Source organism: the organism of the source record quoted next (genome assembly GCF_019968985.1).
Source record: "MAG: Porospora cf. gigantea B chromosome Unknown PgB_NODE_152_length_32596_cov_149.743, whole genome shotgun sequence".
Lineage (NCBI taxonomy): Eukaryota > Apicomplexa > Conoidasida > Eugregarinorida > Porosporidae > Porospora > Porospora cf. gigantea B.
Genome location: NW_027178695.1, coordinates 14927 through 32596, shown reverse-complemented (window position 1 = coordinate 32596; position 17670 = coordinate 14927). Strand labels below are relative to the sequence as shown.

Below are 17670 nucleotides of genomic sequence, written 5' to 3'. Positions count from 1 at the left end.
GTGGATAGCAGCCCGCGCCGGGGTGCCTCGGGGCTGCCGCGCCGGGGGCCATGCGGGGGGTCACCCTGGGGGTCATCCTGGGGGTCACCCCGGGGGTCATCCAGCCCGTCCAGGGCACCCGGGTCAGCCAAGTCGCCCAGGCCATCCTGGTAATCTAGGCCATCCCGGTCACCCAGGTCATCCTGGTAATCAAGGCTATCCTGGTAATCAGGGCTATCCTGGTAATCAAGCCCATCCTGGTAATCAAGGCTATCCTGGCCATCCTGGTAATCAAGGCTATCCTGGCCATCCTGGTAATCAAGGCCCTCCAGGCCATCCAGGCCATCCAGGCCATCCGGGCCATCCAGGCCATCCAGGCCATCCAGGCCATCCAGGCCATCCGGGCCATCCAGGCCATCCGGGCCATCCAGCTCATCCAGGTCATCCCGGTTATCTTGGTCCAGGACATCAAGGTCAACTGGTAGGGCACCCAGTACAATCTGGGCATCCTATTCGCCCAGGGCACCCAGCACATCTTAGTCACTCAGGACCTCCTGGTAGGACCAACTCTGGTGCGCCGCCGCCCCCGCCGATATCAATCCAGACGCCGCCTACGACCTTGGCAGAATTCGTCTTCACTTTGCACCTGTTGGCTCAGAGGGAGAGCTTCTGCCGTCTAGAGGATATTCCGGCACGCTACGAATTGTGTTTTGGTTTTCCCTGTGAACCGCAACGGTGAGGTCCGAAGACAGTTAGCATCCAGATTTACCAACCTGTCTCTGATGGAGCTGGCTGCTCAGCAGAAATCCGTGCTGTTTTTTGATGCACAAACCGCTGTGATCAAGACTCGGCTCTCGTCGCTTGCGACCGCGGCGAGTGTACGTGCAGAGGTAGAAGCCAACACACGGCTCTGGATGGGTGACGAGACGCCCCTGCTACTTGTTATACAGGGCCTGCACTGGGTTGTAGGCCAGTTTCACCACACTGGAGGTCTCCTACAGGAGGAGCTGCCTCAAAGGTTCCACAGCACGCTTGGTGTAGAGATCAATTATGCCGAGCTCGCTCTGGCCCCTTTCAGACCGCCATTGGAAGCCCCTTGTACGATGTCTCAACTGTTGGGGTTAATTCCAGACGTTCTGATGGTGAGGATTTCGGAGACATAACAACACAGGTCACACCTGACGGTCGCGTGCTGCAAGCTGCGCCGCTAAACATCCACAGCGTGGGGGAGCGTTTGTATGGACTCAAGGACCTACCCGAGTCAGTTGAACCGCCAGACATAAATAAAATCAAGGCCATAGGAGATGTCATGAAGTCGCAGCAACAATCTAAGAAGGTTCCACCTTGGAAGAAGTAATGTGAAATAATGCGGTTGCCTGCCTTCAGGAAACTTTCCTTCTTCCAAAACTCAGAGAGCGTCATCGGCGTTGCTAGCCGCCACAAACACGACTACAAGTGCATCCAGTTCGACAAGGCAACTCACCAGCGTGAGTTTTGGCACCTCAAGCAACGCAGTAGTCGGCGTGTTTCCTCGCGTAGGAGAGTTCACGTACACAGAATGCTCCGAGTGGCTGGAACGCCTCCACGGTGGCGTCCTGGAAAAACACAGTCGGGGGTACGGTCTAATGGGGGTTCTCCGATTCTGCTTGGGGCCTTACCTCGCGGTCATATCTAAACGACAGCAGGTGGCGCGGCTTCTCCAACGATACCCAGTCTTCGTCGTTCAAAGCGTGGCGCTGGTGCCCTTATTTCATCTGAACGGACTTCCTCCTCAGAAAACGCGGGAAGAGTTCCGTTTCCGCACCGAGTTTCTGTCCTTCATATCCAGTCGCGACTTCTACTTCGCCTACAACTACGACCTCGGCCAATCACTCCAGATTAACGCAGCGTTATTAGCTCCCGTTGTTGATTGCGAGCACGACTCAAAATTTGTGTGGAATCACCATCACTACCTAATGTGGCGCAGATTGGCCGCTGGTCATGACGTGGAAGCGTATAGCACCGTGCAGGTGATAAACGGGTCCATGGCCGCTCGAAGCCTCATTCTGGACTCGCGCAAGCTGGAAATCGTCCTCATTGCCCGCAGGTCCCGCGTCTTCGCTGGAACTCGATACCTCAAGAGGGGCGTGGACTCCGGCGGCAACGTTGCCAACGAGGTGGAAGTGGAACAGGTGGTTCATGACTGGACGAAGTCGGAGGTGTATAGCTTTGTGCAGGTTCGAGGTAGTATCCCTCTGATGTGGAGACAAGAACCAAGCAGGTTGAAGCCCAAACCACCAATAGAGTGTAGGTCTCAGGTGAGTCCACACCACAGACACCCAAACCGACGCAGGCCACAACAGCTGCAAGCTGCACTTTAGCTCCTTGATCTCTCGCTACGGCAGCCCTGTCATGGTGATGAATCTTGTGCGGACCCCCTCGCCAGACGACATTCCACGAGACGGAACTCAGCGCCGGCACACCGGCGAAATCCATATCGGTCAGCGGTTTCGACGAGCGGTGTCGGACCTCAACCGCACGTTGTCGGATCCGGTAAAGCTAGAGTACGCTGAGTGCGATGTCAAACTGCTGCACGGGAAGAGCAAGGCGACCATGTTTCTGGTGCTGTCTCGGCTGGGCGAGCAGTGCGTCAGGCGCCACTGGTTCTACCACGCCAGCGACAGCGCGCTGGGAGCGCCCTACACCATCCAGGTGGGCGTCTGTCGGACAAACTGCATCGACTGCCTGGATAGAACCAACGTGGCGCAGTTTGTGATGGGCCGAGTCATGCTGGCTTACCAACTCACCGCTATGGGCGTCTTGTCGGACCCCCGGACCATGCTGGTACGACTTCCATTCACAAACGGTAATCCCCTAGTAGGGGAAAACTCCCGCACGCTTCAAAGTCTCCTCTACCCAGTTCCGGTTCCTACATTCCGTTTCCCAGATGTCTACGAGCCACTACTGAACGAAACTGAAAGCACAGACTCCTCGCATGAGGTGGTGGATTCTCCAGTCATGGGCACCTCCTGGGTGGGCGGAAGAATCTACGAGATGATTTTCGGTGGGGACGACGATAACCCTTCCACGTCTCGGCTTCCCAACGAAGTATGGAAGTCGGTTGCCAGCTGCAGTGAGGACTCCGAACCGGAAGCAAAGCTACTAGGCGTCGTAGCGGATTTATACATGTGCATGGGCGATTTACTTGCCCTGCAGTACGGAGGAAGCGTTGCCCACAAGCATTTGCAACTGGATTCCTCAAGCATGCAGAAGAAGGGGAAGGAGTTGATAACTTCCATCACGCGGCACTGCGTAAACAACTTCGTCGACGCCGACAGGCAGTCAGTGATGAACGTCAGCATCGGAGTGCAATCGGCAATGAACAGAATGCTGCAGTCATCCAATGCAATAGAGGTCGATAGGTGGCTCCACCACTGCCTGAGTCGGAACGCTCCAACCTTGCCGCGCGGTTGGGGGACTAGGGCGTTGCACGAGTTCGCTTTACTCTACGGCCTGGCGCTGGTGAATAAGCAAGAGACTGGGGCGGCATTTTCGCCTGCAATCGTTGCAGAGCAGCTGTCGCATGCAGTAAACGGGGTAACAGAGGTCTGCTCCTGCTGTCAAGGTTACCGCAAATCTCTTTTCTTAAAGTCCAACATCATCGAGCTTGCCAAGCTTCGAGAGGGAAGGAAGTTGCAACCGCACACCCAAGGCACCCGACGTCCGTCCCCGAGAAGCGATCGCTCCTCAAGTTCGACATCAGAGGCAGTGAGGCCTCCACCGTTGGAGTACACATCATTTAGGAGTCTGCAAAGTGCTGCGTTTGCGGTAAGGGTATCTCTGGATGTGTCAGCGAGCTCGAGCTCCACGACAGGAGCCATGAGGCGGTCCGGGACTCGAGGAACTTCTCGGTCCGCCACAGACGACGCGCTGACGCGGGCGCTAACGCGCCCTCAGCTTCCTCAACACCGGTCTGGAACGGATGGAAACGAGGGAGCCACTTCCCGACGGCACCTCGTTGCAGCGCCCAAACGCGCAGTTTCCTTCGATTTCGCGTGGTTCCCAGCAACCGAGCGAACTCAGCTGCACGTTGCTGCCGCAGTGCCGAGTCTGTACACAGACGAAAGTCGCATTACGCGGCGTTCCGTCTTCCTCCGAGTGCTCGGCACCGTCAGCCCCTCCTCCCTAAAACCTGTTGTCTATTGGATCAGCCACTCGCGCTGTGGATCTTGGCGAGGCCAGCCGGAACTCCATGTCTGCAAGGGCTCCGGTCGCATTGTCAGGCCAGGAGTGCGCTGGCTAGCGGTTTCGGACGTGCATATCGCTCCATTGCAACCACCGCTCATTCGGAGAACGACGCAAGAACCCCCAACTTTTTCGCAGGTGACTTTGCGGCGGAACCCCCTGTCTGTTAGTACGCCACGTGCATATCGAACTTTATGCACCACGAAAGGCGAAGTATTTGCAGGATTCAAAGGCTTCCAGTGCCGCTATTGATGTGTGCGTATTTTTCAGGCTCGTGTGCACACTAAATGATACCATCAGCCAAAAAGAAGATCCAATTGAGAAAAACCGAGTCCTTCAGTGATTCACCGCTGCGATCCCCGCGAAACAACTCTCCCGAGCGTCCCAGAGGCGATCGATCTCCTGCAAAGGTAACGCGGTCCCCTGCACAGAGTCCTCCGCGGCGGAAGACGTCTCCGGCGAGGAAGGCTCCATCAAGGGAGCGGGCCTCGCGCGACTCTCGCTCCCCGTCGAAGGCAAATCGGAAGGATCCGGCCACGAAAGCGAAGCAGCCGAGATCGACAGTTATCGCTTCACCAGCGCAGTCGCGCTCTCCGACGACGAGATCACCCACTCGCCCGTCGATAAAGTCACCCACGCGCTCTCCTCCCAAGGCAGCCTCTCCCTCCAACCGCGGAGAGTCGCGAGTTCGATTCCAGTCTGACGAGGACGACTGGCTGCTGCAGTCAGGGGAACCGTCGACTCAAAAGGACCCTACGGGCTTCGTGATGCCTCGGGACCCTACTGCAGTGCCGAGTCGTACTGACACTTTGAAGGCGCCTACTTGGGGCCCCTACGAACTCGCTGGCCTGCCGCGAAAGCCTGGGTCCCCTCCCAAGGCAAGGCCGGCGACCACACTCCCCCCAATGACAGCGCTCGCACCCAGAAGTCCCGTGTCCATCCAGTCGTCCGAACAGCTGATCACTCCACTGTCATCGTCACTGTCTACAGACTCGACATCACTCATTGAGGTGCCACCGAAAACGGTGGCAGAGCCGCTCCCGCCCACAGAGCTGCTCCCGCCTACGGAGCCTCCTCAAAACGGAGTCTCTGTTGCCAGTGGGGCAGCAGCCGCGCAAGGCATCAGCAAGGCAGAGGTCCTGTCACTGCACGATGAGCGCAGGGCCGAGGCGATGGGCCTGCAACGCCGTCTGGAGGAGTTGGGCTCGCGACAGCAGGAGGCCATCCATGTGTACTCGGAACAGGGGGAAAAAGTCGATTCACTCATAGTTACCGTTTCAGAAGTGTTAGAGGCCAACCAGACGCTGATTAAAGATAACACCGTGACCGCGACCGCCATGAAGGAGATGGCTGACAAGCATCGCGCGCTGCAAGCAATGCTCGCTACTGTCCAGTCCAGGGCAGAAGCCTGGAGGGAGCAAGTTGAAGCGAGCGTCTCGCTAGCCAACGCAAAGAAGCTTGCCTACAAAGCCTTGAGGAAAGGCACCGCTATGCAGGCAATGGCAGGCGCCATCGACAGGTGTCAGCAGTTCCGGAAGACCAAGCTGGACGCCCTCATCGCGATGGGAGACATCCCAAATCGGTACCAGAACCCAGTGGCGGATCTTGTGGGACTGAAGCGGAGGCTGATAGCTCAGAGAAAGCTGATGCACCAGAGGGACTTAGGCGCCTCAAGCGACCCTGTTGACCCTCCTGACGTGCTTTTCGCAGCGTGCTACCTGGCGGTGGTGCTGCGAGCTATGGTCGTCAGGCGCTTCCACCACGTCACTCGACTGATAATAAATAACAAAACGGAGGTGCAGCGTCAGAAGGCAACCGCCGTCATGTCGCACCTTCGCAGAGCTTTCCAGCTTCGAAAGCGACGCATGTTCGCTACCTTCCGGCAAAACACGGCTGCGCAGGCGGTACAACCAAGCCAGCCCGCCAGTGCAGTGTTAGACGCGTTTCAGTACCCGCCTACGGCGTCTCTACCGGTTTTGGTGGACAAGGCCGCTGTGAGAGTGCCAGACTACTACACCCGGTTGCTCAGCGTGCGAGAGTCGGCCGCCTTGAAGTCTCATTACCTTCCGGTTGAACAGGAGAACCCTCGGACGACATACCGAACCCGACGGCGAGGTCCCAGTTTGCCGTTTCATGACGACCAGTTGTCCAAAGACATGGACAAGCGGCCACTACCGGAGCTGGTGAGGCCTAAGGCCGACGTACGAGTAGACAAACGGGTCAGAGATCTGGCGTCTAGTCATTGAGCACCCATGCCTTAAACTCTTCCCAGTCAATGGTGCCGTCGGAGTTGGAGTCGACATCCTCCAGCATCCTGAATGTTTGGCGGACTTATCACCCACTTCTGAAGATCGCTTTCCAGCAGCAAATGCTGTTCGTCTCCGTGTAAAATCTTGAGAAGCTCCGCAGGGGAAATGGACCCGCTCCCATCTTTATCCACCCGTCGGAATGCCGCCCAAAGTGTCTGCAGCTCGCTCTCCCGCCACTCGAAGCAAGCCGCGGCGAACTCGGAGTATGAGATCTTCCCGTCCAGACCCACGTCCATCGCCTTGGTCAGATCCGTCACCTGGTCGAGCGACCAACCCATTTTTCGAAGTCCTGATTCCAGCTCGGCAGAGTCTAGCATGCCGCTTGAGTCGGTGTCAAGCATTTTGAAAGTCTTGATAATCTCCCGCATCTGCTTGCCAGGAATGTTCATCTGGTGGATCAGCACGTTTCTAAAGGCGTTCTTGAGGCCTGAGCGCTCTTTCAGCTTTCGCAGCGACGCCTCTAAGTGCTTGGTGTTGGGTGTGGTTTGGGGAGCGTTATTGAACCAGGAGTGAGTCAGCAGCGCACTGCATTTTGGCCTTTCGCTTGGTTTCTTTTTTAGCATCAGCTTTAGAAGCGCCACCGCATCTGGTGAGAGAGACTCGCAGTCCTCGTCATAATTTGGTTGCCTGTTAGTGACGTCCTCGCGCGCCTCGTCGACCGTGTCACCGCGGAACGGAAACACTCCTGTCAGCATCAGGTACATTATGACTCCTGCCGACCAGACGTCTGACCGAAGGCACACTTTGAACTTGAAGACCTCAGGAGCCATGAACGGGAGGGTTCCCGCGGCCATCTTCGACTCTGCCTTCGCTCCGAATATCTCGGCCACGCCGAAGTCTATCACCTTCAGGTCCCAGCTGTTTGGGGACACGAACATGATGTTGGCCGGCTTCAGGTCCTTGTGCACTATGTTGCGCGTGTGACAGTACGCCAGTGCCGACAGAATCTGCTGGATGATGAGTGCCGCGACATCTTCCGTGACGTTGGTACCTCCGTCGGTTTTCTCTTGGATCATGTCGAATAGCTCGCGCCCCGCTAACAGCTCGGTAATTATGTACAAGCAGTTGCGGTCTTCGTAGACTTCGAAGATCTTCAGAATGTTCGGATGGTCCACCTCCTTCAAGATCTTAATTTCCATGTCAACTTGCTCCATCGGAATATCCATGCGGGTCTTGTCTATAATTTTGCAAACGCGTTCAGCTTTGGCCTCGTCACCCTTGTTGGTGACAAGCTTCACCTCCCCGAAGCTGCCTCGACCCAACACCGCGTGGAAGTCCAGTATGTCGTTGATCGAGGCACCCTTCTTGATTATCTTGTGCGTGATGATACTCTGGCGCCGGAGACCAAGTCGGGCAGTTTGACAGTACTTCTCTCGAAGCCGGAGCAGCAGCGCCTGATAGAGCTTCACAAATTCTTTGGGGGAGAGGTCAACTCCATCTTCGTCGAAGTCGAACTTCTCCATCAAGCGAAAGACCTCAGCCTCATCGAGCTCAGGCAGCTTCATGGTCCTGTAGATGCTGGCCAGACAGGCGCGGAACTCGGGGAAGCTGAGTTTTCCGTCTTGGTTCTTATCAAACGCCTCAAAGGTCGCCAGAGCTGAACGCTCTATCATGGCTGGGCTCTCGATGACTTTGTCTATCTTTTTGCGGATGCTGGCGGAGAGTTGTCCGTCGTCCACCTGCTTGTCTGCCCCCTTATGGAGGAAGACGTCTTTCTGAGGCATCCCCGAATTAAGATATTAGTATGGACTCTATCTATGCGATTCTAGAGATGCGGCCCAAGATGAATCGGCCCAAAACGAATCTCTAGGATTGTGCGCTACGTTAAGGATTAGGAACGCATCTTTCAATGCCTAATGTTGGGGAATGTTGGAGAATGTTGCAGAACGTTGGAAAACGTTGCAGAACTCGTAGGAGAACGTTGCAGAACGTAGGATGGTGTATGTTTGCACCGGTGGATCTTCAGTATATTTCAATAGGGTGCAGAGCACACATTTTTAGGATGGCAGGTGCAACTCCGAATGACGCGCTAGACGCCTACGTTGCCTACACAGAAAAGAAGATCAAGAAGCCGCTGTTCGCGCGCATGTTGAGCGGTTGTTTCGCTGGGTATCTTGTAGGCATGTACGCTCATAGCACAGTCAGGATCGCCTCGATTTTCTACTCCCCGGAGAACTTTCTGCAGTCGCAGATCGGTACGATGCTGTATGCCACGTGCTTCTCCACGGCCTTCGCAGTCATCTCGGCAACCAGCAGCGACCTTTGCACTTCCAACTGCGCCGGCGGCACGTTTTACCTCTATCGCTCGCGCCAAGGCAGCTTCGCCGAACGGTTGGCCAACGCGATCCGACTTCTGGGGCTTTCTTTTGCGATGAACGTCGTCGGAGTAATTATAGCGGCTCTGTCGATCACCTACCTCGGTGGATCTGCCCGCCCCGACTCTCCGTTGTACAACTATCTCTGTTACGCAGCCGAGGGCAAGGTCAAGACACCCTTCCTTGACTACATTTTTAGCGGCACCGCTTGCACGATATGCATAACGATCAGCGTCTGGATGCAGCTTATGTCATCCGATTCCTCTGGCAAGTACTTCGCCATGTTCTTCCCTGTGCTCTGTTTCGTTATGGGTGGTTTCCAGCACTACGTCGCAAACGCCTTCACCGTTTTTGCTGGATGGATCTTGGGCTGCAATGTCTGCTTGCAGGATATCCTCTTGGTTTGCTTGCTGCCCACAGCTATCGGCAACATCATCGGGGGCTCCGTGGTTTTCCCAGGATTCATCCTGCCCATTACACCTGAGAAGAAGACCGAGGAAGCTACGCCCCTATACTCGTGACCTTAGACTGTGACTTCGAACTTCGTTTTAGATTTGGTAGCAGGGTACGTGAAACGGCGGGGTTATGCAGGGGACTGAACCAGGTGGCTCACGATCTTGAGACTGTGACATCAATCTTCGTTCTAGGTTTGGAAGCATGGTACATGAAACGGCGGGGTTAAGGAAGTCCCAGGGGAGAGTCCTAGGTGGTTCACGACGGCTGACCCGAATAAATCGACTCGAAACGTCGCGGTGGTGTCGTCCTTGCAGTGCTGCACCATCGAAGCAGGCGGCGGTACGCCGCCGTCGATGTCGAAGAAGACCACGATCGTGGAGTACGACGCGTAAATGAATGTGCATAGCCGGCGGCCTGCTACGATATCCGAGATGACGGTCGCTCCTGTGTACTCGTAGCACAGTATGGGATTGAGTTCCAGGCTGAGCTCCGACGACGACACGACCTTACCTAGCAAGAAGGGTGACGCGTCGGAAACGAGCTCTGCCTGGAGCAGAGTTTCGGCATGCAGTCGAACCTTATCAAAAACCATGACCAGCTGAGCGCTAGGGATGGCGGCCGGCTTGAGAGAGAAAGGGACAGCAAGTGCAATCTTCCCTGTGAGGCTACCAGAAGCTGCATTGTACGACAACTGATTCGGGACCGTCTCCAGGAACTCGTTGGCCTTCTGGAATTCCAAGCTGGTCTCGTAGCTTGCATATGCCAGAGTGGCTGACGGAGAAGGAAGTGAGCTGACGAGATACGGCGTCTCCAGCAGCAGAGCTGTGCGGAAGGGCATATAGCTCTCCATCCAAGTCAGGACAGCCGCGTAGAGTAGCCATAACATGAACATTCCGGCAGAGAACAGCGTGATTCGAGGTAAACGATTCGGCTCGCGGATGTTGGCCTGTCTAAGTGTCTGAGTGAAGGTCTCGTCTAGTCCATCACGTTCTTGCAGATCCCTAGTGAGGTCGTCCGCCTTACTAGGATCGTTATAGTTTAGGGGAAAATGCTCACTGAAGAGCGAGTTGATTACTTTGCACTCTTCAGTGAGCCACGAGCTCCTTCGAAACCGCACATGTCGGCCACCACCCATTTCACAAATTAAATCGGGTAACTTTTGGAGCTTTAGCAGCTTTTTCCACATCCCATGCAGTCTTCAGACCTTCGAGTTGAGCCTTCCAATCACGTTCCGGCAGCTGCACCGTACCTGGACCCAATGAGTGCAGCCGAGTTGCGGGTGCTGATCTTTGAGGCGATTCGCAAAGGAAGTGTGTCACAAGTTGATGGGCGCTGACGGCCGCCTGTTCGACCTTGAGAATGCGCGACCCCAGTCCGAAACCTATGGCGCCGAGTGAGTCGAGGTCCTTCATTTCTGGTGGAACGAACCCCCCTTCAGGTCCGATCGCGAGAAGGACGCCTCCAGGGTGCTCAAGCAGCCCAGCACTTTCCACATTGGGATACCAGGTGGTCATGTCTTCTTCGTAGGGATGAGCTGCAAGGAGCTTCACTGAAGGAGGCAAAAAGTTTCTCGACTTCAGTTCCCTGATGCATCGACTCCAGCTGGCATACACATAAACCTCAGGAAACATGGTGTCCACACCCGACTGTTCTAACCCACTCCTAAGTGACTTGGATATGCTCTCCGATTTGAGTTTTGGCGAAGAGAGGTAAGACTTGTCCGACCGTTGAGACGCCACCAGAAACACCCTACCAACGCCCAACGTTGCCAGCGTCTGCAGGGTGCGGTCAAGCACACGTGGTCGCGGTAGGCCCAGCAGCACGTCCACTACCTTCGTGGTGGTAGCGGGGCATGTAGTCAGCGTGGTCGAGTCAGTCTGTAACCGAATTTTAACTTCACTGCCCATCTCGACCACTTCTGCGGTTCCGCGACCTCCGTTGATGATTCCCACTCGCAAAGAATCGCCAGGCTTGGACTTCAGCACCTTCTTGACGTGTTCAGCCTGTTCATTGGATAGAATTGTTTCATCCGCGGAATCGAGAAGGATCAAGTTCATCTCAAAATCTCGCCAATAAACCCTCCCTTAAATAGTTGACATCAATTCTCCATCTCTCTTGAGATGTAACCCGGTTGACTTTGCCGGTAGTATATGCTTGTATCAAAGATTAAGCCATGCAAGCGAAAGTATAAGACATCATACCACAACCCAGTTATGACAAGTGCATCACATATGGTCCGAAGACTTTGGTTTCCCAGTAACCCCTGAAGATGGTATAAGAATCATCTCCAAGTGTTAGTCGACATAGTTTATGTCCAAGACTACGACGGTATCTAATCATCTTCGATCCCTTGAATTTCGTTCTTGATCATTGGATTCAAATCTGACACCAGTCACTGTAACTCATACACTGCTCCATTTAAGCGCTGATATTGATAAATCAAATTTGTTTTTTACATTCTCGATGCATCACCGTTCGTTGCCATTTTTACTGTCATGTATCCGCACTACTGCTGCAATCCGAGTTGAGTTCAACGTTCCTACGAATATTGATGATTTGGCGGCATTCGGACATCCCATACACAATGAGGTGTGTGATCCGGTAATCAGCTTGGTCCAAGTTCAAGACAGCACGGCCACTTTTGAAGATTTCATCGCTGCCTTGGCTGAGCTACACATTATCGAGGATCTGGTGGCTGGACTAAAGGATACCTATGGGGCAGCAGAGTATGGGATGGCGACATTCGGTGATAAACCTGCCCCAATCCATGGTTATGGACGGGGTTGGGGCCTGTGGCAACCGGGGTTCGATTCGTCGACGTGGTCGCCTGACGAGTGCTATACCGCTCACCTATCGCTACAGACCCTCACTGACTCTACTCCCATATGGGATGCTGTGAAGATATCCGGCGGCAAGGATTTCGAGGAGAACCAGTTTGACGCCCTGGGCAAGGCTGCCGTGGACCCATTCTTTTGGGAGCATGCGTCTGAGAACAGTCGTCACGCGCGTATCGCCATGCTCATCACAGATGATTTCTCGCACCTATCCGGGTCCCGAAGCGCTGATATCGGCCAGTTCGGCTTCAAGACTACCTACCGCGAGACTCAGCGGCACTACAACATGAACTTTGGATCCTTCTCGGAGGACTCCTCCGTCTTTCGCATTGTGGAGGATCTGGGATCGGCCACCTTGAAATGGCCTATAGGCCCTGCGGGAAGTGAAGTAAACATCAAGGGCAACGACGCCTACCGATCTTTCATCATCTGCCACGACTCCGAAGGCATGGGAAGTATCGACTACCGCAAAGACATCCTGGTGAGATTGAGTGGAAGTGGAGCGGACATTGGAACCACCGATATCGAGGTGCCAGCCCAGACGAAAGCATGGTGGGAAGCGTTTTGCGCTAGGGAGTACGACGCCTTCACTGAGTGGAATTTCGATGGGGTGTTCAAGTGGGTCAACCAGTACAAGTTCATCGAAGAGAGTGCCATTAAGGACTATCGCTACGATGATATGGCCGTCGACACCGACATGTGCACTGATTACGAGTACCCTGACGTCAGCGATGTTCGCTACGGAGACATGTTCAAGAAGAACGGGGTCATCCCAACTGTGATCCTAATTCCACAGCTTCCTGCGTCGGAATTCCTGTGAGTCGATTCCTCCGCTACCTATGCAGCATGGAAGTAGTCGCTTCCTCCGCCTTAGCCAACCATTGTCCTAAGGTTCGCAAATCGTGCCTGTTAAGCTCAGATATCCCTGACTTCTGCTTTGCGTCGTGGGGCGGTGATTGGGATGACAATATCATAAGGGAGAAGTACTACGACTGCATTCAGGAGGAGTATCTGGGAGCTCTTCAAAACCACACGAATATTCCCTGGGTCTTTATTCTGAACGACGGTGACTCTGTCGATGCCAAGGAGCTTGGCATTCTGATGCGACAGGGCATTGATGAGGTCATTGGAAACGTGTTCTGCCCTGATCCAACCACCACACCAGTAGTACCGACCACTGCGACAAAACCGACCATAACGACGGCGACATTGACGACAATGACGACGACAACCACGACTGCCAGCGGGGCCGTATCAGCCTCAGGCGTCCTTATCGGCGTGGCCGTAGGTGCAGGTTGCGCCGTAGCAGCTCTAGTGGGGATGACATGTTGCTTCATAGGCGCCGTGGACGACGACGACGATGATGACAGCGAAGAGGCAGAGCTTGACGTCGCCGGAGAGAGTGCCTCAGTCAGAGAGGTGCAATTAATGCCCACAGACCTCCAAATCATCTAGGAACGGATTAAGGCAACCCATTATTGAATTTTAAACTTTCCGCTTTCAACTTTTCTACATTTCCTGCATCCAGTGTATTGTGAATGCCTGATCCACAAAACGTAAAGCTTAGGCCTTATCTTCTTGAGTGACCGCCATTGCTCAATTAAACAGCGCATTAACCATCTTGGTGAATCGACCAGCAACAGCCTAAAAAAGTTGTAACTCATGCCCCATAAATCGAATACTTCTGTTGAAATTAATCTATATATTGAATTAGTAGGATGCTTTGCCGATCGCTTCCCCTAATTATAGCTGTGACTGCAATTCGAGTGCATGTTAATGTACCAGAGGACCCTGCTGACTTGGAAGTATTTGGAAAGCCCATCTACAGCGGCGTCTGTGACCCCCGAATCAGCTTGGTTCATGCTCAAGACAGCACAGCCACTTTTGAGTCGTTAATTGCGGACCTGGAGAAGGATCATGTTATTGAAGATCTCGTCGCCGACTTGAAAAGCACGTATGGTGCAGCAGAGTATGGCATGGCGACTTTCGGTGATAAACCCGCGCCGCTTCATGGTTATGGACGGGATTGGAGCGTGTGGCAGCCGGGGTTCGATACGTCGACGTGGTCGTCTGACGAGTGCTATACCGCTCACCTATCGCTACAGACCCTCACTGACTCTACTCCCATATGGGATGCTGTGAAGATATCCGGCGGCAAGGATTTCGAGGAGAACCAGTTTGATGCAATGGGCAAGGCTGCCATCGACCCATTCTTTTGGGAGCACGCTTTCAAATCCCAAAAGCATGCGCGAATTGTCATGATGATCACGGATGACTTTGCCCATCACTCCGGATCTGGCACCCTGGACATTGGAGATTGGGGTTTCGACAGCACCTATCGAGGTACTCAGCGGTACTACAATAGGGATTTTGGTTCCTACTCTGAGGACAAGTCCAACTTTCGTATTGTAGATGACATGGGTTCCGCGCATCTCCTTTGGCCCCTTGGAGCAGGAGGGAGTGAGGTGCTTATTCAGGGCAATGACGCTTACCGATCATTCATTATCTGCAATGATTCGGCTGGAATGAATGACACCAAATTCCGTAAAGACCTTCTTAAGAGGCTGAATACCTCCGGTGTGGATATCGGAACCACCAACGTCAATAACACTGACCAGACCAAAGCTTGGTGGGAGCAGTTTTGTGCCAGAGAATACGATGCTTTTACCAAGTGGCATTTCGGGGGTCTGTTCGAGTGGGCCAACAACTACAAGTATATCGAGGACAGCGCCATCCAGAACTACCCCTACACCAACATTGACTTCAACGCGGATCTATGTACCTCGTATGAGTACCCCGATGTTAGCGCCACTCAGTTCGGAGACATGTTCAAGCGCTCCGGAGTTATCCCAACTGTCATCTTAACGCCGCAGCTACCGAAATCTGCCTACGAGTGAGTGAGCTCCTTCCTTTCAAATGCAGCATGGAAGTCGTGGCGTCCATGGCTTTTGCCAGCCACTGCCCTAAGGTTCGAAAGTCGTGTACGGTCAATGGGTCGATTCCTGACTACTGTTTCTCGTCATGGGGTGGTAGCTGGGATGATAAGATAATCCGAGACAAATACTTCGACTGCCTGCAGGAGGAGTACCAGGGTGCTCTTGAAAACCACATGGACATCCCTTGGGTCTTTGTGATGATTGACGATGGCGCTTCTGTAAATGCGAACGTCATTGGTTCTCTAATGAGGCAAGCTATTGACAAGGTCATCGATAGCGTTTTCTGTGGCACTATAACCACGGCATCCCCCACCACGACGACGGCCGTTCCGACCACAATTCCCCCACCACCTACGCCCACAACAACCCTTGCGACTGCGACGACATTTGGATCAACTCCAACGACAGTCGCTCCAACGACAACCCAGGCTACCACGATAGTTGTTCCAACGACAACCCTGGCTACCACGACAGTTGCAACGACTCCAACGACAAGCCTGGCTACCACGACAGTTGCAACGACTCCAACAACTCTTTCCACCACACATGCTACCTCCGTAGTGACGACTCCGGTAGGGCCTCCCACCACTAAATTCACCTCCGCCGGTTCGACAGTCGTGCCCCCGACACGCTCCTCCACGCCAGCCAGCTCCTCCCACGAGACCACTGCGGACGACTCCACTGACTCTGGGGCAAATGTCGATGGCGTCGTAATTGGCGTGGCCGTCGGTGCCGCGGGCGCGGTAGCCACGATCGCGGGACTTAGTTGGTTCTTCCTTGGCGGCAGGAAGAGAGATGACGATGACGAGGACGTTGAGGTTGAGGTGGACGAGGTCTCTCAGATTAGAGAGGTCCAACTGGATGTGCACGAAGTACTTGAAGATTACTAATTTATATTTCAACTGTTTTTTGAATTTCGAACCAATTCTTATTCCAACTGTTTTCACTAATTTGAACGAAATCCAAGAACAGGTATTCAACTGAGAACAGCTAGCTCTTCCCGCACGCGTGTTCAAGATGAACAAAAATCCGTTGAACAAAAATCTGAACAGGAGAACCTCTCTTTATGATGTACTTAAATCACACTGATTCGTTGAACAAAAATAACCGTGATGTTACATGAAAGTGTCTTCATCCCAATTAGTTGCATCAATGTCTGGAATTGCTTCCGTGGGCAACGGCTGCTCTACTTGTGTGACGATGGCTGGGGTAATGTCGTCAGGCACCTCAAACTCGAACTCCAAATCGGGCATGGGGTAACGCAAGATGCAAGCCAACCCCCCCAAGGCCATTAGCTGCTCACCAGATGTGTGCGCGCTGGAAAACACATCGAAACGTATGCCATTACGCTTGGCCGTCTCGATCAACACCTCGCATTCCTTGCGAACGATGGGGTTTGCATTGCGGAAAAGTTGGTCCGAGATGAGGAGCTTGTCCACGGCTGCTTGTGCCATCGCAGAGTACACCGCTGCAGTCCCGTAAGCCGCCCGGTCTGAGTCTGTTTGCAGCACCTTGTTGAACTCATCAAAAAGCGCCAAGGAGCTGAGAGCCTTCACGTTACTTGCGGCGCTCTGTGTGGACGACAGAAGCTCAAGCAAAGCACTTTTGTACGCCGTGGAGGAGTGTACGACCAACACTCGTACGAGAACCTCCTTGGTAAGCCCGGTTTTCTGGTCCAGATTGGTCTTAAGGTAGTTGAAGAGGTCGTCCTTGTAGAATCCAGGGCCGGCTAAAATAAGCACCTTGATCTGATTCAAGTCGAGCTGTGAGACAATAGCCTCTTTGACCGCCTTGTGGAACTTTGTCACCCCCTTCTCAAAGCCGCTATGGACGCTCCGCTTCTTAGGGATGTGCTGCCGAATGCTGTGCACCTGCCGGGTCAATGTCTCAGTGGCGAGGTGAATGGTGGCGACTCCTTTATCCACCAGCTGAGTCACACACGCTGAGCGATCTCACCACAATCGCAGTTTCAGCATTGGCTGCCTCATGCGCTTTTTTCAGTGTGAATATGGAAAAGGCATCCCATCTGTACTTGAACACGCTCACCTTCCGCAACGGGCAGACTGTTAAGGTATGATACTTGCCAATGGGCACGTACGCGTTGAGGCACACATTCCGGCCGTGTACTCTGAGAGCCTCTCCAGGCACGTACTCGACAGACTCAACTCTGATGGTAAGAATCGTTGTCACTGACGTGACATTGTTCTTGCCTCTGTGCTCCCCCCCAGCCTTTTTTGAGCTGACCTTGCGCGTGGTGGCGGACTTCACTAAGTCGCCCACCGTGATGATGTTGTACAGCGCCCACACGTCATCGGCCTCCTCAGGGATGACGGTAGTGGTGCCCGCCGCGTATGTGCGCTGTTGAGCTAACACCTTCATGTGAAATCCTGAATACCCAAACCTTGAACGCGCGCGTACGTGATTATTCAAATGCACACAACACATAGACGTCATCGCTGACTGGAAGCATATCCATCAACGAAACTGGCTGCTCGAGCAACGACAGGCGACACGTACATCAACAGAGACCAAACTCGGTTGCTCATGTTATGGACGGCCAGCCTGACATTCGGGTCAGAGATGTAGAAATCCGAAGACAGTTCCAGTACCCTGAATA

The 17670-nt window shown here is 54.0% G+C and overlaps 7 protein-coding genes across 18 annotated transcripts; 4 read left to right on the top strand and 3 right to left on the bottom strand.

Annotated features, from left to right (window-relative positions):
- Window positions 1-50: 50 nt before the first annotated feature.
- Window positions 51-6449, top strand: KVP17_003350 (uncharacterized protein; the record flags this gene model as incomplete). Of its 6 annotated transcripts, XM_068520532.1 has the most annotated exons (10): window positions 51-149; window positions 177-437; window positions 474-536; window positions 584-714; window positions 743-1121; window positions 1151-1332; window positions 1366-1466; window positions 1495-2265; window positions 2294-3555; window positions 4902-6449. In XM_068520532.1, 10 exons carry the CDS (start codon window positions 51-53, stop codon window positions 6447-6449), a joined length of 4797 nt encoding a protein of 1598 aa, XP_068378368.1. The 6 variants fall into 6 exon arrangements, with proteins under 6 accessions (XP_068378368.1, XP_068378366.1, XP_068378367.1 ...); XM_068520530.1 differs by lacking the exons at window positions 474-536; window positions 584-714; window positions 743-1121; ... (3 more) ...; window positions 2294-3555; window positions 4902-6449 and having other exon boundaries at window positions 177-464; XM_068520531.1 differs by lacking the exons at window positions 51-149; window positions 177-437; window positions 474-536; ... (4 more) ...; window positions 2294-3555; window positions 4902-6449 and having other exon boundaries at window positions 762-1142.
- Window positions 6450-6475: 26 nt separating this feature from the next.
- KVP17_003353 (uncharacterized protein) lies at window positions 6476-8236 on the bottom strand (the record flags this gene model as incomplete). The annotated part of the gene is made up of 1 exon (XM_068520539.1): window positions 6476-8236. The coding sequence occupies one exon, from the start codon at window positions 8234-8236 to the stop codon at window positions 6476-6478; it is 1761 nt and encodes a 586-aa protein (XP_068378375.1).
- Window positions 8237-8514: 278 nt separating this feature from the next.
- KVP17_003361 (uncharacterized protein) lies at window positions 8515-9348 on the top strand (the record flags this gene model as incomplete). The annotated part of the gene is made up of 1 exon (XM_068520552.1): window positions 8515-9348. The coding sequence occupies one exon, from the start codon at window positions 8515-8517 to the stop codon at window positions 9346-9348; it is 834 nt and encodes a 277-aa protein (XP_068378387.1).
- A 122-nt stretch (window positions 9349-9470) lies between these two features.
- Window positions 9471-11340, bottom strand: KVP17_003349 (uncharacterized protein; the record flags this gene model as incomplete). 3 transcript variants are annotated; one of them, XM_068520525.1, is made up of 2 exons in its annotated part: window positions 9471-10338; window positions 10424-11340. In XM_068520525.1, the coding sequence occupies 2 exons, from the start codon at window positions 11338-11340 to the stop codon at window positions 9471-9473; spliced, it is 1785 nt and encodes a 594-aa protein (XP_068378361.1). The 3 variants fall into 3 exon arrangements, with proteins under 3 accessions (XP_068378361.1, XP_068378363.1, XP_068378362.1); XM_068520527.1 differs by lacking the exon at window positions 10424-11340 and having other exon boundaries at window positions 9471-10418; XM_068520526.1 differs by lacking the exon at window positions 9471-10338 and having other exon boundaries at window positions 10420-11340.
- A 406-nt stretch (window positions 11341-11746) lies between these two features.
- On the top strand, window positions 11747-13572 carry KVP17_003360 (uncharacterized protein; the record flags this gene model as incomplete). Of its 3 annotated transcripts, XM_068520551.1 has the most annotated exons (2): window positions 11747-12933; window positions 12963-13572. In XM_068520551.1, 2 exons carry the CDS (start codon window positions 11747-11749, stop codon window positions 13570-13572), a joined length of 1797 nt encoding a protein of 598 aa, XP_068378386.1. The 3 variants fall into 3 exon arrangements, with proteins under 3 accessions (XP_068378386.1, XP_068378384.1, XP_068378385.1); XM_068520549.1 differs by lacking the exon at window positions 12963-13572 and having other exon boundaries at window positions 11747-12937; XM_068520550.1 differs by lacking the exon at window positions 11747-12933 and having other exon boundaries at window positions 12964-13572.
- A 263-nt stretch (window positions 13573-13835) lies between these two features.
- KVP17_003351 (uncharacterized protein) lies at window positions 13836-15943 on the top strand (the record flags this gene model as incomplete). 3 transcript variants are annotated; one of them, XM_068520534.1, is made up of 2 exons in its annotated part: window positions 13836-15010; window positions 15040-15943. In XM_068520534.1, 2 exons carry the CDS (start codon window positions 13836-13838, stop codon window positions 15941-15943), a joined length of 2079 nt encoding a protein of 692 aa, XP_068378370.1. The 3 variants fall into 3 exon arrangements, with proteins under 3 accessions (XP_068378370.1, XP_068378371.1, XP_068378372.1); XM_068520535.1 differs by lacking the exon at window positions 15040-15943 and having other exon boundaries at window positions 13836-15014; XM_068520536.1 differs by lacking the exon at window positions 13836-15010 and having other exon boundaries at window positions 15041-15943.
- A 225-nt stretch (window positions 15944-16168) lies between these two features.
- Window positions 16169-17432, bottom strand: KVP17_003362 (uncharacterized protein; the record flags this gene model as incomplete). Its single annotated transcript, XM_068520553.1, has 2 exons — window positions 16169-16981; window positions 17010-17432. The coding sequence occupies 2 exons, from the start codon at window positions 17430-17432 to the stop codon at window positions 16169-16171; spliced, it is 1236 nt and encodes a 411-aa protein (XP_068378388.1).
- Between the last annotated feature and the right edge of the window lie 238 nt (window positions 17433-17670).